General features: G+C 45.7%; 1 protein-coding gene across 4 annotated transcripts in view; it reads right to left on the minus strand.

Annotated features, from left to right (window-relative positions):
* LOC144768867 (uncharacterized) overlaps positions 1-20779 on the minus strand; it is a 209452-nt gene that overhangs the window by 148250 nt on the left and 40423 nt on the right. For all 4 annotated transcript variants that reach the window (XR_013598647.1, XR_013598646.1, XM_078652875.1 and 1 more), the window contains exon 3: positions 2838-3977. Coding sequence is in view for 2 of the 4 variants with exons in the window: in XM_078652875.1 (XP_078509001.1) it covers positions 2838-3977 (1140 nt within the window). In the remaining 2 variants the exon portion in view is untranslated. The remainder of the gene's footprint in view (positions 1-2837; positions 3978-20779) is intronic.

Consider the following 20779-nt stretch of genomic DNA (forward strand, 5'->3'; position numbering starts at 1 on the left):
AAAAGTGTTTGATCCCTTTGTGCAGGAGGGCTCTGAGCCCGGTCTGAACCAGTTCTGGGTGTTCCTTGAGCACTTTGTTTCCCTGGCCTCTTCTTTCCTTTCAGAGAGAGGGGCAGGGTCCTCAGCAACCCAGCAGGAGGTGGAGCCAGCATTGTGGAAGGCAGGCACAGCCCTATTCAGGCCCAGGTGCTACACCCTCCCACCACTCTGCATGCAGATGGGGCTATTCAGCCCAGGGATGGCCCACTCAGCCTCTGGGAGCCACCCAGCCCCTGTCACTCACAAACCAGACAGTCAATTCACAAACAGGGCAAGGCGCACAGAAAGGGCAGAAAAGAGAACAGCAACTTTCTAAAAGTGATGTTCCCAAACACAGGATTTAAAAACAACCTTTCCTAAAAGATGTGTTATTAAATTCTGAGTTCAGGGATACCAAACTTTTATGTCCTATCTTGCTCCTAGGGGGAGATATGCTGGTAGCCACTGTAGCCAGCATTCCCAATGATAGCCTATGGGGCAAGATAGCCTTACAATAGTGAAAAACGAAAATGGTTGTAATTCACTACAAGAGCATGTCACCTGCACTAGAACATGCTCTACCTTTCACATACACTGCACCCTGCCCAAGGGAGTACCTTGAGCCTTCCATAGGGGTGACCAATGTGTACAGAAAGGGAAGGGTTAGGCCCGGTCAGTGGGGACACTGACCAGGAGGAGATGGCAGTTCACAGACTGCAAACAGGCACTGCAGTGGTAGGCCTGAGACACCATTTTAGGGCTACTTATGTGGGTGGAACAATCAGTGCTGTAGGCCCACTAGTAGCATTTGAATCACCAGCCCTGGCACTCTCAGTGCACTTTACTTGGGACTTCTTGGTAATACAAATATGCCAATCATGGATAACCAATCACAATAACAATTTACCCATGGAGCACTTGCACTTTGACACTGAACAGCAGTGGCAAAGTGCCCAAAGCATCTAATCCAGCAAAAACGAAATCCAGCACAGCATCAAAAATACAGGTGGTAGAGGCAAAAAGATAGGGGGAAACCACGCCAAGGATGCCAGGTCTAACAGAAATGCATCCCATTTTCCTTCAAGGAAAATGGGCTGCATTTCCCCCCAAAAAATTGCTTTATTTAAAAAGCCATTACAGACATGGTAGTCTGCTGGCCCCAGCACACCACCATCACTCTGATCTTGGCCATTCCCAATGGGTTGCAAATTGCGACCTGCCTCATGAATATTGATGAGGCAGATCCATTTGCAACCCACTGGGAATCCAAACAGTGTCAAACAGACTGCTGTACTTAGCATTTTGTGACTTCCTAATAGCGAGTAACAAAAACTTGCAATTAGGAACTCGCAAAATGTAGTGATCATACATATGGCCCAAAGTTGAGCTTCTGGCAAATAATCTTAATGTTATTTTTTCTACTCCGGAAGACACACTCAAAGCCTGCAACATCGTGGTATGTAATAAAGTCTATATTTTAATGGGGCTTCTCAAAATTGTACCTACTACCTACAAATACACCATAAGGTCACTAGGAATAAGAAGGACAATGTAAATTGAGATAACGCGACTGAATTGGATTCTGTCTGCCTTTTTGGACCTTCATGAGAGGTCACGAATAACCTGAAAAAAATATTAAAGAAAGTAACATTTCTATACAGAATGAGAAACTGGGATGAATATCAAGGGTGGATGATAATGTTTAGTGGTAATGTAACAATTCTGCATTTCCCCAACACCTGAAGCATAATAACTGAGTACATGCTTATGCTCTATTAAACGGACACCTCAACAATGAGTCTGACAGACACATGTATTTTGTCCTCTTTCCTCACTTTTTGATGTAAAGGCTATTCAAACCTCGCCAAGGCTTGCTTCGTGATAAGGTAATTAAGATCTAAGTATCTCCTTCAACCCTCCCAGACTCTTTAAATATTAGCACAGGTGTACACAATCACAGCTCATGCTTCATGCACTGCTCTGTAATTTTAATGTTACTTGTTAAAGCAACCTGTTTTTTCTTCTACGTTTGTAGTGTGCTTCTTTGTGAAGAGCTATTGGTGAGAAAAAACAAAACAAAGTGTTGTGTCAAAAGAAAAAGAAATGAAGTAGGAAGTTTTTGATGTTGGGGATCACATTGGCCAAGCGACGGATGGCTGTATTATGGTCGTCCCGGAGAGCTCCTGTGTTCGCTGAGCGGCTGAAAGATATGGCTGAATGGGCAAATGCAAAGAATGGTATATGCGGAAAACCCGTAGGGACGTTAAAATTGAGGATGATTTGTGGGCATGGGCTGTAATGCTTACTGAGCTGATGGACCTCCTTGAACTAGACTTGGTGGGATGTTGGGCTCATGAATGGAGAGGGGGTGGGGGATTAGTGTTCACCGGTGATCAGGGTGGCGGGGTCGGTATGGGCTCTTTTTCGAAAATCTGGTTTAATTGTTGATTCACTACTGTGAATGGGACAGGGATGCCGGATTCTGGGTGGGTAGAGACCTGTTTCCTGCTGAATGTATATTGTTATGAACCATTCTGTCATCATGCTTACCTGTGATACTGTATGTAACGGCTAATATAAAGTGCCAATAAAAACCTATACACAAAAAAAAGCCTTACGTCAGCAACCTGGCCAGCTCCACCTGGGTTTGTTGGGCATAGGTAAAGGGACTGAAGGTGACTGCAGCCGAGTACCTTACAACAAGTCATCCAATGACACAAAAACCTTAACATGGAATAATTAACTCTTCCTAAAATGCAACTTGCCGGCCAATGCACGAGAATACTCCCTCAACTTCCCCACAAATTCTACACACCTACCTTCGGGCGCCTGCATTGTGCTCTCAACATTCGCATCCACAACGTCAACACCCTGTCTGTTGGCTGCTGGCCGGAGAGTAGGATTCTCTTTGCTCCTTGACATGACACTGTCCCTGATCAAAGACATGTTCTGGCCTTTCAGCATCTCCAAGTCATTAAGGCTGGTGGTTACTTTCTGTAGAATACCCACTAACTGGGACTCCCAGCTTTGAGCCATCACAAGCAGTCCACCCTGAGACTCCATTACCAACGCCTCCAAGGAAGCCTCTCGGCCAGCCTTCCCCTGCATCCGTAAGGCCGAGGAAAGCTCAGGGCTTCCCCTGCCTGGTTGGAATGTCCTTTTACCAGAGTCTACTCGTGAAAGTAGCCCAAGGAGGTCCATATGCAGGTTAGAGACCTCAGTTGATACTTCCTTTAGATTATCTGAGGCCCGCTGGAAGGGATCGTCCTCTCGGTCCACCTGGTTGGGCCAATAGAGCTTCATAAAGTCCTGGTTGGCCAGAGCAGAGTTCCAGCTACTACTTGAGTAATCATCTGTAGATTCATCTTCACCGGGAGAGACGTAGACCCCACTGCTGGAGGAAAGCTCAGCAGAGCTCCCTGTCTGCGACTCTGAAGACAGGCCAGTGAGCCCAGCTTTAGGGTTCTTTTCTCTTCTCATATTTGTGAGATCACCGGTGCCAGCATCTCTTTCCTCAAAATCCTGGCTGACCTTCTGGTGAGTCTTGCATTGCCCGTCATCACTTGGGCTCTGGAGGCCGGGCAGTCCCTCTCTGTGCGACTCCTTCTGGCTCTCTGTACGCACACTCGCCGTTGCATCCTTAGGCCTCCTATCCTCTCTGGAGAATGAACCTGAAGACACCGGGGTAGAATAAAAGGCCGATTTCGCTGCCAAGCTCTGGCCATGCTTCGAAACTGATCCAGGGGGTGAATGACCAACTTTAGAGAGTTTCTTGCGGATGCCGTCTAGAATTGGACTGGGGAGGCTCTCTGTGGGCGTTGATGGGCTGGCCAAGGAGGGAAGGTGCTTGCTTGTCGGGGTAGACCCACCCTGCGACTTGCCACTCTTTCTATGAGGTTTGTAGAGAGGATGAGGCGACTTGTCCGAAGAGGAATCGGATCTTTCAAACGCAGGAGATGCTGCAAGAAAAGATAAGAGACAATGTTATACGACAAACATGTATAGGAGTCCTCAGGTGACCCTGTGTGCATGTATCGGAGTTATGAAAATATAGTACAGAAGCATGGATGAGTATTCATATAACCAAACCTACTGGCTTCGTCTAGATGAACAGTGTGGAGGTCCCATTTTAGAGGTGGGTGAAAAAAAATGTCTGCGCTTAACACATGAGAATTATGGGTTTTATGCTATATTATGCATGGCAATCTGTTGGATACTAAACTGTACCTCGGGTATATCCACTTGCAAGCAAAAGGCACGATATACCAACTTAATGTACTGCCAATAACGTTTTTTACAGTCCATCATGACTTTTGAACGTACAAGGCATTCAGCTGTGGCCCACATCTATTTCTACAGTTTACGCAACACATTTTCTACTCGAACCAAGTGTCTTGCGGGCATAAGCTATTTTATCAGTGTAAACATGATAAAAACTGAAATTATGTGTCACACACATAGCATAATCATTGGGTTTTATGCAAGATTACACTTGAGTAAAAATATTTGCGCACATCCCTACCTCATATGTGCACAAATAAAAAGAGTAAACACTGTATGCATGTCAAGGACTTAGGGGAACTTATGCACTTGTTATGTACTGGACCACTGATGAGATCCCTCTATATGTGCACAGTACAGCTGAATAGACCCTTATTTGGAGCACTGAGTAGACGCTGTATGTGAAACAGTAGGTAGAGCTTGCGCCTGTGTACAGAAGAATTGCGGAAACCTATATACATAGGAGCACTGAAGCCTCTTATGTGTATCAGTACTGAGGAATAATGTCTGGAGAAGCACATATGGAAACTCAGGGCACCTACTGTCTAGGTTTCTAGAAGTCCAAGCACTGCTTTTTTAGTCTGGTTATATTTTTAACTCATTGATCAGCCATTGTATAGTCGGCTTTTTAATATGACCATGCACTTCTGCAGAATGCTTAGTATTTCTCCTATTTTAGGCAATTTTATGCATCTCACTCCAGCTGACTTCTTGCTAACATTTGAAGAAAGTGAGAAATATAAAAAGGTGCAGTGGAATACTTGAATTATTCTCAGCCACTGATAACTACTTGGGGTACAATCCAGTCCATCATTTTTACCCACTATTTCACTCTATACAGAGACCAGCTGCATGCAAATCAATGTTGGTCCTGTTCCAAAAGGAACAGTCCAGCTCCAACTACCATACCAGGTCCCTTCCAGATGAGAACACAAACAACCCCCGGCCACATTAGGCTTAATTAAGTCTCATCGGGGAGGTACAGTTTCTGTCTGATGGCACGTAGATCACAGAACCCCTATCTGGGTATACCCAATCCACTTAGAGTGTTGCATTGAGGAAAACAAAAAGGTGACTGGTGGAAGACACTGTTGATTACTCAGGCCACACCTCAGTTCCTCATTTTTGGGGGTTGCTGATGTTTCTATCAGGAAGGATTCTGCCTGGTAGTTCAGACAGGACTGTTCCCATTGGAGCAACATGAAGACTGATCTGCATATGAATGATCTTTGGCAAGAGAGTCAAAGTGGGCAAAAAACAAAGTGGACACAGCACAGAGCAATGGCTAGTGGCTGACGTTTTTCCAGCATGTTTTCCATCCGTTTTTTGCTTGTTGCAGAAAACGGTATGCGCAAAGGTGGATCCTGTGCTCACAGTGTCACAGAACTCAAGCTATAGGTCACTGGTGAGGCCGAAGTAGACCCAAACTGGTTTCGTTTGCTTGCGTGCCTTTCTGGTGACAGCCTTCAATAGCAGTTTGGGCTAGATATTTCCTATGGGTCATGACCAAGTCCGATTTGCATATGGCTGGTCTCTGTGTTTAGAGGGAGAGTGCCCAAAAAGAAATCCAAAAACAAAATCAGTGGACATGGATGCAGCCCCGTGCGATCACTATTTTCTGGGACTAGTTCAAGCATTCCTTACGTCATTTTGTTGTTTGTTACAAAGATTTGAAAGCAGCTCCTTTTCTTATTACTCGTGGAACTCGCCAAGGGTGTCCCTTGTCACCCCTTCTATTTGCATTATCTATAGAGCCATTTCTCCAAGCACTACAACTCCAATCTGATATCATTCCTTTTAAATTTGGCCCGCATACATTAAAAATGACCGCTTACGCCGACGATATTGCTATCTACTCAACTGATATCGTAAAAGCTATGCAAGGCATTAAGGCAGAAGCAACCAGATTCGGGGATGTGTCCGGATATAAACTAAACATAAATAAAACCCAAATAATTGGTAACTACAAACCGGGGAGGGCAATCATCGGATTGTGTCAAGCGGCCACTTATCTAGGGGTCAGGATCACTGCTCAAGTTAAGAACATAACGAAAATACATTATGAGGAATTAGTTAAAACTACTAAAGTTCTCTTAAAAAAATGGCATAAACTACCCCTAAATATCATAGGCAGAATCAATTTGATACGTATGATAATACTATCAAAATTTCTTTACTTATTCCGCTCTATTCCTTTGGCTTTGGGAAACGTATTCTTTAGAAACTTGGATGGTATCTTTAGTAGCTTTATATGGGGATATCATAAAGCCCGCAGATCTATGACTCTCTTAAAAGAGACCATAGAAGCAGGAGGGCTGAACTTTCCGGATTTTAAATTATACTTTTGGGCCGCTTTTGTTGGACGCATGAGATACTTAATTAATTCGGAAGGATCAGACATTCGACCTTACTTTTTAACGTTTATGTTTGATAAGGATGCTAAGTTTTTTCTATGGAGGATTAACGACCCTAATTACTTTAAAAGAGTACAGTTCAAGACCGCAAGAGATTTGGTAAAAATCTGGCGTAATATACAGGCTTTTTGTAATCTGACTTTTTTTCACCCTAATTTAATTTTATGGGGTAATCCGGGTTTACCAGGGATATTTAACGATGGAACCGCTAGTATATGGCTGGCGCATGGAATAAAAACACTTGGAGATCTACATGGCGCACAGGGGCTGTTGAGCTTTGAGACTCTTAAAACACTATATAATGTTACGGATACTATGAGGTACAAGTACATGCAAATATATGATTTCCTGATCCGAAAAATGCAGCTTCAGAGTATCTCTGAGTCCACTGTTATTTGGGAGAGCCTCTACTCTCAAAACAAGCATTTGCAATGCAATAGGTCTCGCATTAGGAAAGTTTGAGCTATTGGTATTGTAAATGGCAAAGTTTTTATTTATGTTTCTTTTTTTTTAAATAGCTAAATTAATAGCTTCGTCATTTACAATGCCAATAGTTATAACTTTCGCAAATGTGATACCTATAGCATTTGTAATGCAATATGTTTTGTATTTACAAACCACCGCCTCCTCCCAGGCCTTCAAAAGGGACCTCAAAGTTCTTCTCCTCCAGAGACACCTCCAAAAGTAATTCACGTCCTCTTGCTATTGTGAGGAAGACTTCCCACTACTGATAATTTCTACTTTCCATGACCATGGAAGTGCCTTCCCAGTGTATGCCTGTGATTGGAGGGTCTGCCTTTTTGCAGTATTTTCCATGTACTGGTGTTCGGTGCCCTTTTGTAACATGCACACACCACTCTGCCCTTGCAACACACGGCTGCTACCTCTCACATGTCTTTACCTTTGATACTTGCACAAGTGCCACCTTGCCCATGTAACGCTTGTTCCTGAGCCTGAGTGTCTAGCACTTATTGCAGGACTATACCTCTAATTATACTGTTTTCTCTTATAACTGCACACTTGTCACTTTCATTTCCTCTTGTGCACTTTTGACTACCTCATGTATTTTGGTTGCTCACAATTTTTACTCAAGTATTTTGTTTGCTCACGATTGTCACTATTACCTTTACTACCTCATGTATTTTGGTTGCTCACAATTTTTACTCAAGTATTTTGTTTGCTCACGATTGTCACTATTACCTTTACTACCTCATGTATTTTTGGTTGCTCATAGTTTTTACTACCTCATGTATTTTGTTTGCTCACAATTGTCACTATTACCTTATGTAAGTAACGTATGTTTTTGCAACCTGTTCTTTTGTAATGTTTCTCATTATGTTTCATTTCTGTTCCTAATGTGAAGCGCTCTGACGCCTTCGGGTAAAGTCCGCGCTATATAAAAATGCATAAATACATGAATAAATAAATACCGCCTTCGGGTAAAGTCCGCGCTATATAAAAATGCATAAATACATAAATAAATAAATACCGCCTTCGGGTAAAGTCTGCGCTATATAAAAATGCATAAATAACTAAATAAATAAATACGGCAAATCAAACATCCTCGTCACTCTGCCGGCCTGCGACCAGGAAGTCAGGCAGGCCGGCGCGACAACCGGAAACAGGAAGTAGGAGGGCAGGAGCCTACCCCGCCTCCCACGGAAGAGCCGCGATTGGAGCCGTGTTTGGAGCACCGGAGCAGGCAGGAGCCTACCCTGCGCCCCGGTGCCGAAGGAGGGAAGAAGAGTCCTGCTGCCGGGCCCTGCAGCTGAGGAGAGCCGCCGCACGAAGGAAGCCGGTGAGTGGGTTGCTGAGCTGCGGGGGGGAGGGGGGAGCATGTGTGTGCGCGTGCGTGCGGGGGGGGGGCGGGCTGTGTATGTGTGTGTGCGTGCGTGTGTGTGTATGTGTCTTGGAGTGCGTGTGTGTGACTGTGGGGGAGGGGGTGTGTGTGTGTGAGCGAGTGTCTGTCTGCGCGCGCATGTGTATGGCGCGGGACGCGACGTGCGCGTTCGCGCACCCGAATCCAGGGAAAATGCTAGTAACACCCTCTTGTCCTCCTCCCCTCGTGACGGGCAACATTAGGTCTCCAGCTGTACCAGCTCGACCTAAAAATAAGTCCCTAATAAGTCGCTGTTGTAAATGTTTTATTACATACAGAGATAGCGATTGTAGTACCTTGGTGGAGAAATGGAGTAGGATGCTAGGGAGTAATATTAGTTCAGTAGTTATCAACAGATCTTTGGGTAATATCCACAAAGCTGTACTCTCCTCAAGTTTAAGATTGCAACAATTTAAGACAACTTGCATGCTTTATCATACCCCTGAAAGAATTTCTAAATGGGCCTCTAATAGTAGCTTTACTGATCGAACTAAATGCCCTAAGTGCTCGCTGGCTGCGGCAGACTTGGTGCATATGTTGTATACTTGCCCTAAGATATCTGAATTTTGGACATCGGTCGAGAATGTAATGAAATTAAAATTAGGGTGTACACTTTTTCTGGATCCTGCTTTAGTTCTGCTTGATGTTAATATTGCGAACACTCCACAAAAGTCTATAATTACAATCATGCTATCATGCGCAAAACTTATAATCGCCCGCACTTGGATTTCCCCTACACCCCCACACTTCATGGAATGGTGGTCATTACTTAACGAGATTCACTGCATGGAATCTACTCTGGCTAGGATTAGAGGCAATAAGGCCTTGGTTAAATTTGATAAGATTTGGGTGTCTGTTATCTGCTGAAACGTATACTTATTCAAGGTCTACTTAGAATATGAATATTGATTTATAATATTTGCCTGCAACATGATTTACATTTGATGTGTTTGGGTTTAATGAGAATTTATTTATTATGATATGTTAATCCTGTCCATGATCTGATCTTTTCTATTGTTAACTTCTTGATATGTTTGTTTTTGATTATATTTCTTTCCTGTGCTGCTAATAAAAAATTTTTTTTTTAAAGAAGGCAAGACACCAAAAGTAATTATGAGAATTATGAATTAGAATGACCACAGAATAACTGGGGAACTGGCTACTTCTGGCTGTCCATTAAAAATGGCGGTTAATAGGGACAGAAACTGGGATCTCTATCTCTCTGAACCCAATACACACCCAATCCTGAAATTGTCAAGGGGTTGCAAGAGGAATTTTAATGGATTGCATGTGTGATTAATAGCAAGAGATAGCCAATCAGAGAAGAGCCTGTGCGGTCTGTCACCACAGGCAGCAAGTCATGAGACTGATAGCCAGGTTTCAAAGCAACACAATCTTCTTTAAACTCTCATGTCTTGATTCAACAGATGGGAATAACTTGGGACATGTTGGAATCTGCAGCACCAAGCTCTGAAATCACTTCCTGCAACTAAATGGAGCAGGGAGGCTGTTGTGTTTTTTTCTGAGAACAATGAAACTCTTCCTGGGGGCTTCTAGAGCCTGATCCCATATCCCACAGATTCTGAAACCAAGTGAGATTATCAATTATATGTAAAGGGAGCTTTAATCTTAGAAGTTTTTATTTGCGCTTTAAAATGGAGTCTAGCAAAGCAAAATCAGAGCATAGTTACCATTTGAAAAGCCATATATTAAGTTCACGTTTGTTTGTTTGAAGCTGTAGATATATGCATATTTGTCTTTTTTTTATTTGTGACTCTAAGACCACTGCAAATGTGTCTTTGGTCAATGAGATTTATTCATTATAAACTAGCCTGGTGTGCCAAGATTCTCTTGTTTGGTGTGGCTTCAGGTATTTGGCTAATATCCAGTGTCACACGCTTGTCGCAGGCGTTTTCACACATCAAGAATGTTGTCTTAATGTCTTTGACAATGAGAGACAGGGAGGATTAACAGCATTGACTGGTACACAGCTAGGAGGGACAGAGGCTTAACACATTTGGTCATGGGGTGGGGAAAATAACTAACTACTCACCCTTTAGAAAATTACCGAATAAATGTACACTAAATCCGTCCTCCTCACTATCAGGGACTGTCACAATTTACTCTGCCTCTTAACTTCACCTGCCACACCTTTAACAATTTCAGTCACTTTGAGGAACTTTGGGCTTCAGCAGAACATTTAGAAACAACTTGAGAAATGTTCTAAACAGAATGGTTTCATATAACAATAGCAGGAGAATCCTTGCTTTGGAACTGGATGCCTAAGGATAATCTTGGCCTAATATATATACGGAATAAAGTACCCACTGCTGTACATTATAAGGATATTGCAAGTCACAGGGGAGGCACAGTTCCTTTATAAGGTCATGAACCTCCGGGGTGATTTGCAATATCCTTATACTGTACAGCAGGGGGACTTTATTCCTTATAATGCACAGTTACAACATCATCCTTCCTACAACCTGCTTGAATCCTTAGTGTGTTCCTTTTTCATGAGAGATAGGATGTTTGCAAACATAAAAATATTTAGGTAAAATCTGTAGTACAAAATTGAAAACACCAAAAAGCAGTTAGAGATTTGATGCAAAAAAGATATTAGCATTACTTTAATAAAAATACGATTTTTTTGTAATCGCTGTAGCTCAGAAAGAGTAGAAGCATGCAGAGAGATATTATTGGTTCTATATTTCCATAAAGCATTCAAAAATAAGCATGTTGCCATAAATATCTCCTTTCTGCTTAGCACCGATTGTGTAGAAAAACAGAGTAGAAGAAAAAAAACATGTTTTGTTTTCTAATTTTAAAGTGAAGATTTAATGATGCTACATGTCCTGCTTTTTCCCCTCAGCCGCTGTCTCTAGCATCAGGCATTGTGGAGTCAGAACTTAACTCTGATAAGTTATTACAGTTAAACGGCTACATCATTTCTTTATTACAGGCCTGTAAGTGTGTCACAAATCGCCTGTAATGAGGAAGTTAAAGACCAGCTTTAATACAGGGTTTGCAGGCTCTAGTATTATACCACAGATTATCAATAGCTCCTTAGCTTGGGACAGGATACCAGCAGCGCCCTAACAAACCACTAAGGTTGCCGGTGGAGTCAGTCCAAGGCAGACCATGTCCTTCTTCGACTCTCATGTATCCCACCATCAGAGATGGGTGACTGAAGGCGCCAGGGGTCTGAGGTGCTGTACGGGTGCAGCTATACTCAGCTCTTGCTTGAACTCTGGTAGAATGCTGAGGATGAGCTGTGAGAGTCATCTCCAAGATGACCAGGGGTCATCTTGGAGAGACAAACTGTGTGTTAATCTCTTTTTCAGAGGCCTAATGCTCGCTACCCAGTCCAGTAGAAGATTACATCATGGGTGTCACATTGAAAGGATCAATCATCAAGCCCCATCAATGTGCTGACGTCTTGTTACTGATCCAAGGTGCTGGGGGAGAGAGAGTAGTTTGGGCCCGTCTTTTGTATTGACAGTAGGAGTGCGTTATAATTCCTGTAGTCTGCACTCACCTATATATTGTGTGACTAAAGAATGAAAAGAAGAAAGTGGAATACAAGATGTTTAAATATTCTCATGATTAACGCAAATCTTGTGTACTTTAGAGATGTAACTGAGAAAAGTGTGCACTAACTTTGTTGAGGGATAACAAACTAAATATGTTTGCTAATTTTGTTAAACATTTTGCTCATAATGCTATTGTTTCATGGGTTGACATTTATAATTGTTGAAGTAAATGCTGAATGCTGTAACATGTAGGTTGTTCATTTAGCCTGACTGTAGGACTGAAGTGCATTTTCAAAGTATTTTCCAGTTAAATGTTTTAAATGTTTGGATTCGCATGTTGCTGGCACTGTGGAATGTTGAATGTATCTTGTGTTCCCACTGCAGAGGCCTGAGAGGAAGAACTGTGATAACGGATGGGGGACAAGTTCTCGTGGGAGAAGGAGATGGCACCAAGGACGTACAAAATATCTCAGAATGTGAACATGTAGGAGGAGGAAGGAAGCAGGAGGATGCTGGAATAATGGAAAAATACTAGTAGCGCTGTGGGAGGCACCTTAATTCAGTGATTCCTTGTGTTGTAATGTAGTTACGGACAGCTGTTACTTTTGCTTTAGGACGCCTTGAGGTACAGACCTCATCTTTGGATCTGTGGCTTCATGCTACATGACTCTGATTGGAGTTACTTCTTTGGAAGGCTCTAACAGCTGACACCTTTTCCCATCTTTACTGAAACTTGCCTAGGTTAGGATTTCAGCTTGAAGGTAGTTTAGGGGCAGTCCGGGATTTGTAGGTGTGTTTGCATGAAATTTTTATGAAATCCAACATACATTTTTGTCTTCAAATAACATATGTTGTGGTGATTGAGTTAGTTGTTTTCTCTCTGTTAAATAGGATACATTTGTTCCGGAGATTTGACTTCTACACCATAATGCTTGGACTGGTGTACTAATTAATCTGTTTCTGAATTTGAAAAAAACAAACTAACGTGAATTTAGTTGTCGACCTGAGTTCGTACTCATTGTTTTAGACATTTTGAAATGTAGATATTATGGAAGGAGTTTTATCTTTACCTCTTATGCTGCATAACAGTAGCGGCTCGTAAAGGGAGTGCTACGGGCTGTGGGGCAGGGGAGGGGTAGTAAACTACAGCATACGGCCGAACAGAGATAAGTAACTAAAAATATAAATTAAACGAATTTTCTTGTGCGTGCTCCATTGCATTTGGCAATGCAGCCCACGCAATGTAATGTGTTTTATTTATTTATTTAGTTACTTAACACTGTTCAGCTGTATGCCGTAGTTTACTACCCCTACCCTGCCGCTCCCCCACCCCTGCCCACCGCCCCGCAGCACTCCCTCCACTAGCCGCTGCTGCACAACAAGAACCATCGACCAGATCGTTGAGGAAAGGTTCCAATTTTCCCAGTGCCCAAAAGAGTCAGTATTGTTCTCAATATGCAATGCTGACATTGTGCCGGAAGTTGCAGGTGGTTGGTAATTATACTCATTTTTGTGGATCAGGACTTATTTTTCACCATCCAACTTTGAAGCAGAGCAAACAAATGAGGAATTAAAGTGAAAAAAAAGAAGACATATAGAGGAAACCGGTGGACAAGCGAGAAATAAGAGATGAAGCAGATTGAGAGAAAGAGACAGGAAGTGTAGGGTGGTGGAAGAAAGAGGGATGGGGTGAAAACAAGACTACTTTTGAAATGCATTCTAACTGGTTTGTTCCTGAGGTCTGTTGTCATCTACACTTCAGCCATTCCTCGTGGAACATAGCTCTCATTTAACCCCACGCTATGTGTGACACGTTCAATTAGCATTTACTGTTCAGCCAACATTGTTGTCTTTGCTGCAAATATGAGCTTACATATAATTGAGAAATGGAAACTACAAGTTCCAGAATGCAATGGGGCTGTTGCCTAAAAAGCTGTATGTGGCAATAAGTGTCACGTATGACCTTGGATAACTTGGCAGCAATGCTGAAGTGTCCTTGAGATTCTGAAGGGACATGGTTGTGATTAACGAACACAGTGTAAATCAGATCTAACTCTGCTCCCCTCCAATCTGCCCTGTCTTCTCCCTCACACCAACATCACTCAGAATTGGCCCAGAGTGGAGGAGCAGTGACTGGGGATGAGGGTGTGCCCCTCTCACTTTTAGAGTGCACCATCCAGAGGTAGTAATGGAAGGGTGGGTGATGGGTGTCTTGGAGAACAGAGGGGATGTGTGCCTGCCAAGTGGACCCGTATCATGTCTTACACTTTCAGAAAGACTTACTTTTTGGCCAATAGCGCTTTGCCTGCTAGGACATGCAGCCTGTGACTGCATCCGGAGTGGGCTTATGAGACCAGAATGCGAAGGAGTATCGGACACGGCAGGGTGCCATCTGAACAAAACAATTGTAGGGCACCGCGGCCCTTCCATGCCAGTAGAAGTGCAGCCAGTGAGGTGGGTGCAGACACTGGGACACAGAAGGCAAACACCCCCAAAAGACAAGCTATTCAGAGCCAGCTTGGGGTGGGAGGGAAAAGGCAGGAGTCCTGGCCACCCCCTGTGCCAATGTCAGTCTCATTCATCGCCTATCCAGGGAAGAGGGGCTCACAGAACAACCATGGGCATTGGGCAACCTCGCAGGCAAAACCAGTCGCCGCCTGCACAGTGCACACGTGCGCGGAAGAGGATAACACCGCACAGTCCTTGCTGCCAGGGGGCTCCATGCCAAGGGTGACGCATTGAGCCAATACGGACACGTGTTTTAATCGTTATTTCTTAAGCGCCTACAAGTCTCAAAGCAGAAAGTACTCCAGGCTTAGTACCTGGATAGATTTGGGGTGCTGCAGGTGACATATTGTCCAATACACAATATATATAAATGCATCTCATTGGTTTACATTTTTATTAACAATTTTAAATCCAGGAATTGCTTAGGCCTGCCAGCTAAATGTTAAACGGTGTTTTGACCTTGCTTCTGGGGAGGCGTGTGCGTGACAGTTTTACTAAATAAATAAATGCTGTATTGTACTAAAGCTGCATTTATACAACAGTTCAATCTCCTGCTGAGGCTTGAAGCGCGTCTTCCGATGGCTCTCACACTACTCTGTGCAAGTGTCGGGAATGGAAGCGACGGGTACTAGGTGTCACGTGGCTATATGATGGCTGAATGGTATGCGAGAGGGCCACAGTCCCTGCGCATAAATTAGGAACAAAAAGTGGCGCGCGAGGGGACGCATACCCACTAGAAGCTGGCAGGAGGGTAGATTGGCCTGGAGGAGGTGAGGTAACCTTCTCTCTGCTGGCTTGTTTCACATTTAATGGTTTTGGCAGCACCCGCAGAACATGCCCTGCCCATAAGTTTGCGCCTGAGAGTCGGGGAGAGGCTTCCTGTCCTCTCCCAGGCTCCAGGCAGGCCCCGGGCCTCACCAGGTGCGGGGTGAGGCCTGGAACGCGCCCCTAGACCTGCTCGGCTCACCCGGCAGGTTTGCGGCTGCTCTTGGGCGGCTCCTGAGAGCCGTGTGATCTTTGGCAGGGTTCCCTGGCTGCGCGAAGCACCGCCCTTGACTTACAGCGAGCGCTGCGCGTTCATCTGTATGTGATAAGCGGAAGGAGGTCCGCTTCCTATGGCTTTGCCAGACTCCTGTGACCATCACCCTGTAGGGGAAAGAGGGAAATTGTGCAGGCCAATGCCTCTGCAGACACTAGTAGTCTGGCAAGGAACTGCCCTTGATCCAGCCCGACGGGCCTTTTTATGTGGGTGACTTTGCTCTCGCACTATTCTCCGTTTGGATGACCGTCTCCACCCCAGGCATCGGCTTAACATGAACTCACTCCACCCTGCTACTGGCAGCCTGTCAGGGGCACCGAACCATGACGTCACGAACTCTGCTCAAGTCTTATCAGGGACATCTTTCTAACAAGGGAGTGCTTGTGCCCAGGCATAACCGCCTCTCAGAGCGGAGCATAACGTGTTCCAACACTGCCCGGCCTCCTCTCTGATGCAATATACAACCAAGCTATCAACAACAGGGGGTCACGCACTGGAATGCTGTCACATGGCCAAGATCACACACCCTGTCAACTGTAGGCAGACAAAGACCAGGCAGGGGAGGGGGATTCCCACCAATGAGAGGTCTGCAACCTTCACTCCCAGATCCAAGGACAGTAGCTTCCTGGAGTCTGATATTGACACAGAAGCTGATATGGAAAGGCCGTGAGCAGAGGAGGGAACGAGATGAGAAGGAGGGAGAGAGAGAGAGGGAAAACAGAGAAGAAACTGACAGGCAATGTGTGTGTATGGAAGAGAGTGATCGAGTTCGTGTGTGCTTAAAAAAGATAGGGTGAGGAATACGCGCGTGTAGGTGTGTCTGTAAAAGAGAGGACGTGACAAAAATCTGAGCGAGAGAAGCAGTCTAACAAATGTACAGCAGAGGAAGGGGGCCATCTCTCCAGTTCAGACCTCACCCATGTACTTCTGTACGAAAATGTGCACCTCGGTTCGGCGTGTTTGGCCTGTGGAGTGTGAGGTTTTGGTGTCCAGTGGATATGGATTTATGTAAGGATTAGTGTATGGCTGCTGTGCCGATGGAGAGTTTGATATGTGTGTTGGGGTTCAGCGTGTGAGAGCTTGTGTGCAATTTAGTGTGTGGCTGGTGCACTCGTGCTGGTTGTGTGTGTGTTTTTCAGTGTGGGAGAGTTGTATGGTTTAGAGTGTGGGGTTGTACTCTGATGTGCATTTTGGTGTGTGCGTGTGGGAGGTTGTGTGTGGTTTATGGCAGGCGGGCAACTCAAGTCAAATTTCGGGGGGGGGGGCCAGAAAAATATTTCGGGTGGGGGGGGCTAATTCTTCCACCTTAGACATAGTGACTGTAAGAAGGGGTCAACACACAACAAAACCCCCATTTGCAAGTAAATGGTCTTTTAAAGACCTGTTAAGTACTCGGGTGCGGCTGCAATAAGATGCTTGCCAGCCCGCGAAGCTGTTTCTGCCCGGGCTGACGGACACGACGGGGGCGGGGGGGGGGGGGGGATGGGGGGAGGAGGGGAGGTGGCTGAAGGCCCGTGAGCCCAATGGGTGTTGTGCGCCTGGTTTATGGTTTATACGATATGAGAGTTTGAGCGCCAGAAAGGTAGCGCCTCTGGACTTGAAATCTAGACCACAGCAGGGAGATCCCTTCTTTTTTAGGTCTCGTAGAGAGACCTAATGCCGCCCATCCACAAAGCTGACTTTTTACGATCCGGATTTTGACGAGTGCATGTGCTCTCGTGCACGAGCTTGCCCGAGCCTTCTGCCTGCCTTGAAGGCAATCTGTTTCTCCGCCCCCCTGGCAGCCAAACGCTCTTCAAAGGGTTTGCTCCACGCCCCCCGCCTGCACCACTCTCCATACTTCTCCTCCCACCTCCCACGGCCGTCCTTTCTGCCCGCCTCGCACACCACATCAAAGCGTCCAGATCACAGCCTGTCCAGCCTGTGCCTTCTCTCCCTACACTTAACCCTGCCCCCACCACCTCTCGATATTGCTGTTTGTTTTAAAATTGTTTCTTCATTTCCACTGCTTCAGGCCCCCACCATTTGCTCAGGACATTGCTTGTTGTCAGTGACCTCTTACAATGCTATGCCATTCCTACGTGCCTATACTCCCCTCCCTCCGTGTTCCAGCCGCTACGCCTCAACTCCCTGCTGGGGAGTGCCAGCACACCCTACACTTGTGCGCCTACTCTCTCATCGTGACAACACTCAATCGGCCATACGACCCACCAGTCCTCCTGCTACGGCCTGTCATGCATGTGCCCCGTTCTTCATTCCTTTGCTTTCTGTGCGCTTGTATCATCTTCTATATAGTCTCTACCTGCACTCCACAAGCTTCCTGCCGCAGGGGTTGTGAAATTTTATAAAATATATACTTGATTGCTTCCGAAATCTACTGATCCCGTTAACAAAAAAATCCACTTATGCCGTCGTGCAGAGAGAAGACACATTTCGGCAGCATTTCCATTATATAGGAGTTTTGGTAACTGCGTCTCTTATTGTGCCATGGCTCATGTACTATTAGGGGTTGGTTTCCCGCAAGGTTCTAATTTTGCCACCTCTCTTTAAATCTGTTTAGATCTCGGTCATGAGCTGAGCAGAATGTAATTCCCATATGGCATTCTGTTCTGTTCGATCATGAGTGAGCCTTTGTTCACAGACCTAGATATACTGCGTGTGAGAATAACGGATACAATTTTACCGGACAAAACGATCCAGCTGGTAAAATCAGTTTTGGAACCGGCTGCATTACAACGTGGATCCTTATTCCTGCCCTACCAAACCCTCAGAAATGTGACACTGAAAGCATGTAATGCTGCCCCCTGCCTGACTACAGTCTCTCCTGTCAACCCTGCCGTCCTCCTCCTTGCCAAACTGCAGCCCCCCATGTTTATGAACTACCTAGTTTCTCATTGTAATGCACACAGTGCTCATTCAAGCTGAACAACAGAGGAGGCAACATCACATCGCGCACTCCCTGCCGCCCTCCTTTGTTGTACGAGTAGTTACAGTGAAGTCGTGCATCAGGCAAGCTGAACTCCTCTTGAAGTACACCGCTTTGTTTATGATGAGGTACTCAAGCGCGACGCTTCCCCAGCACGCGCTTGGCCTCACTTCTCATGCACACCCCATATGGTCGTTCCCTCCCACTCGCTCGCACATCAAAGGCTGCTGCTCCCCGCGCCACCCTTCCCCCCCACACCAATGCCGAGAGCTTGTTGTTGGCCATATTATTCATAAGACATTTCTCCGATGTGCAAGCTAGCAGAGAAACCCCTCAGACGGTTTAAAGACTGACTTTGCTTCACCTTCTATTCATTTCTACCAGCCGCTGCGTTAGTGGAATACGGAAATAATGTTGGGGGGTGTCTGCGTCCCTTTTCTTGTAGTTGTCTGGTGACGTGCTCAGAGGTCTTCTTACTGCACGTTCAAAGCAACAAAGACCCCAAGGAAATAAGTTGCATTGCTAGAGAAACACTAGATGGCAGGAGAGCACACAATAAACCAAGTACATTGTTCTTTTTCGAGATCTCACACCGTGAATGCACGGCTAAGAGCGATCGCTTTATGCAGCGGTTCTTCCTATTTGACTTTTTGTGACCCCCACTTAATTATTACTGGAAATCCCCATTGAGTCGTTATTAGAATCTGGACCCACTCCCAACACCCACACACCCGAGTCACTGAGGACTTCGCCTAAGCAATTTAAAGTGATTTGAACCTCATAAATGCAGAAACAAGCATTCGGCAAATAAATGCGCAAACGAAATATTTTACTTTAGCCACAAGCATTTTTTTAACGGGATTTTAATGGGTAGGCCGGTTCATCTTTAAATTCAATTGAGACCATCTCTCTACATACTATATTGTGTTAGACATTCTTGCAGTAGTCTCACACATCAATCTGATAATAACTTAATTTAGACTCGCTCTATAAATTTGTTTATGGGTGCACCGTTTTAACCATTTTTTCATGTTGGGTTAAGTCTTCACAAGGACGTCAGGCTTAGCAGGAACCCGTGCCCCCTCTAACACAGCAAAGGCCGCATCTGTGGTTTTAGAAATGGGTTCCATGTATAGGATTCATTGTCTGACTTCAGCATGCACCTTCTCACAACCCCTTCGAGCACTGTTATCTTAACATTTGTCTTTCTCTCTCTTACGATGTCTGCCCTGCCACTATTTACTTGGTACCCTCACACCTCCTCACCCTCACACACCCTCAAACCCTCTCACCCCCTCAAGCACCCTCACTCACCCTCTCACTCACCTTCACCCCTCACACGCCCTCACTCACCTTCACCCCTCACACACCCTCACACCCTCACTCACCCTCACCCCCACACACCTTCACCCACCCTCACTCACCCCCTCACCCACCCTCACTCACCCTCACATATCCTCACACCCTCTCACACCCTCACCCACCCTCACACCCTCACCCACCCTCACTCACCCTCACCCACCCTCACCATCAAGCACCCTCACATCCTCTCACCCTCACTCACACCCTCACCCTCACCCACCCTCACTCACCTTCACAGCCCCTCACCCACCTTCACACCCCCTCACCCTCGCACCCTCACACCCTCATCCTCACACACTCTCACACCCGCACCACCCTCACAACCCTCACCCCTCACACCCTCACTCACCATCACACCCCCTCACACACCCTCACTCACCATCACCCCCCCTCACACCCTCTCACCTCACACACCCTTTCACCCTCACACACCCTCACTCACCCTCACTCACCCTCTCACCCTCACACATCCTCACACCCTCTCACCCTCACACATCCTCACACCCTCTCACCCTCACACACCCTCACCCACCCTAACACACCCTCACCACCCCTCACTCACCCTCACACCTCCTCACCATCACACACCCTCACATCCTCACACCCTCACTCACACCCTCACTCAACCTCACACCCTCACACCCCCTCTCACACCCTCACACCCTTACCCTCACACCCTCACCCCCTCACCCGCACACACCCTCACTCACCCTCACCCTCACACCCCCTCACCCGCACACACCCTCACACACCCTCACTCACCCTCACACCCCCTCACCCTCCCAACCCTCTCACCCTCACACACCATCACACCCTCGCCCT

Source organism: Lissotriton helveticus, chromosome 7 (genome assembly GCF_964261635.1).
Source record: "Lissotriton helveticus chromosome 7, aLisHel1.1, whole genome shotgun sequence".
In the NCBI taxonomy this organism is placed as follows: domain Eukaryota; kingdom Metazoa; phylum Chordata; class Amphibia; order Caudata; family Salamandridae; genus Lissotriton; species Lissotriton helveticus.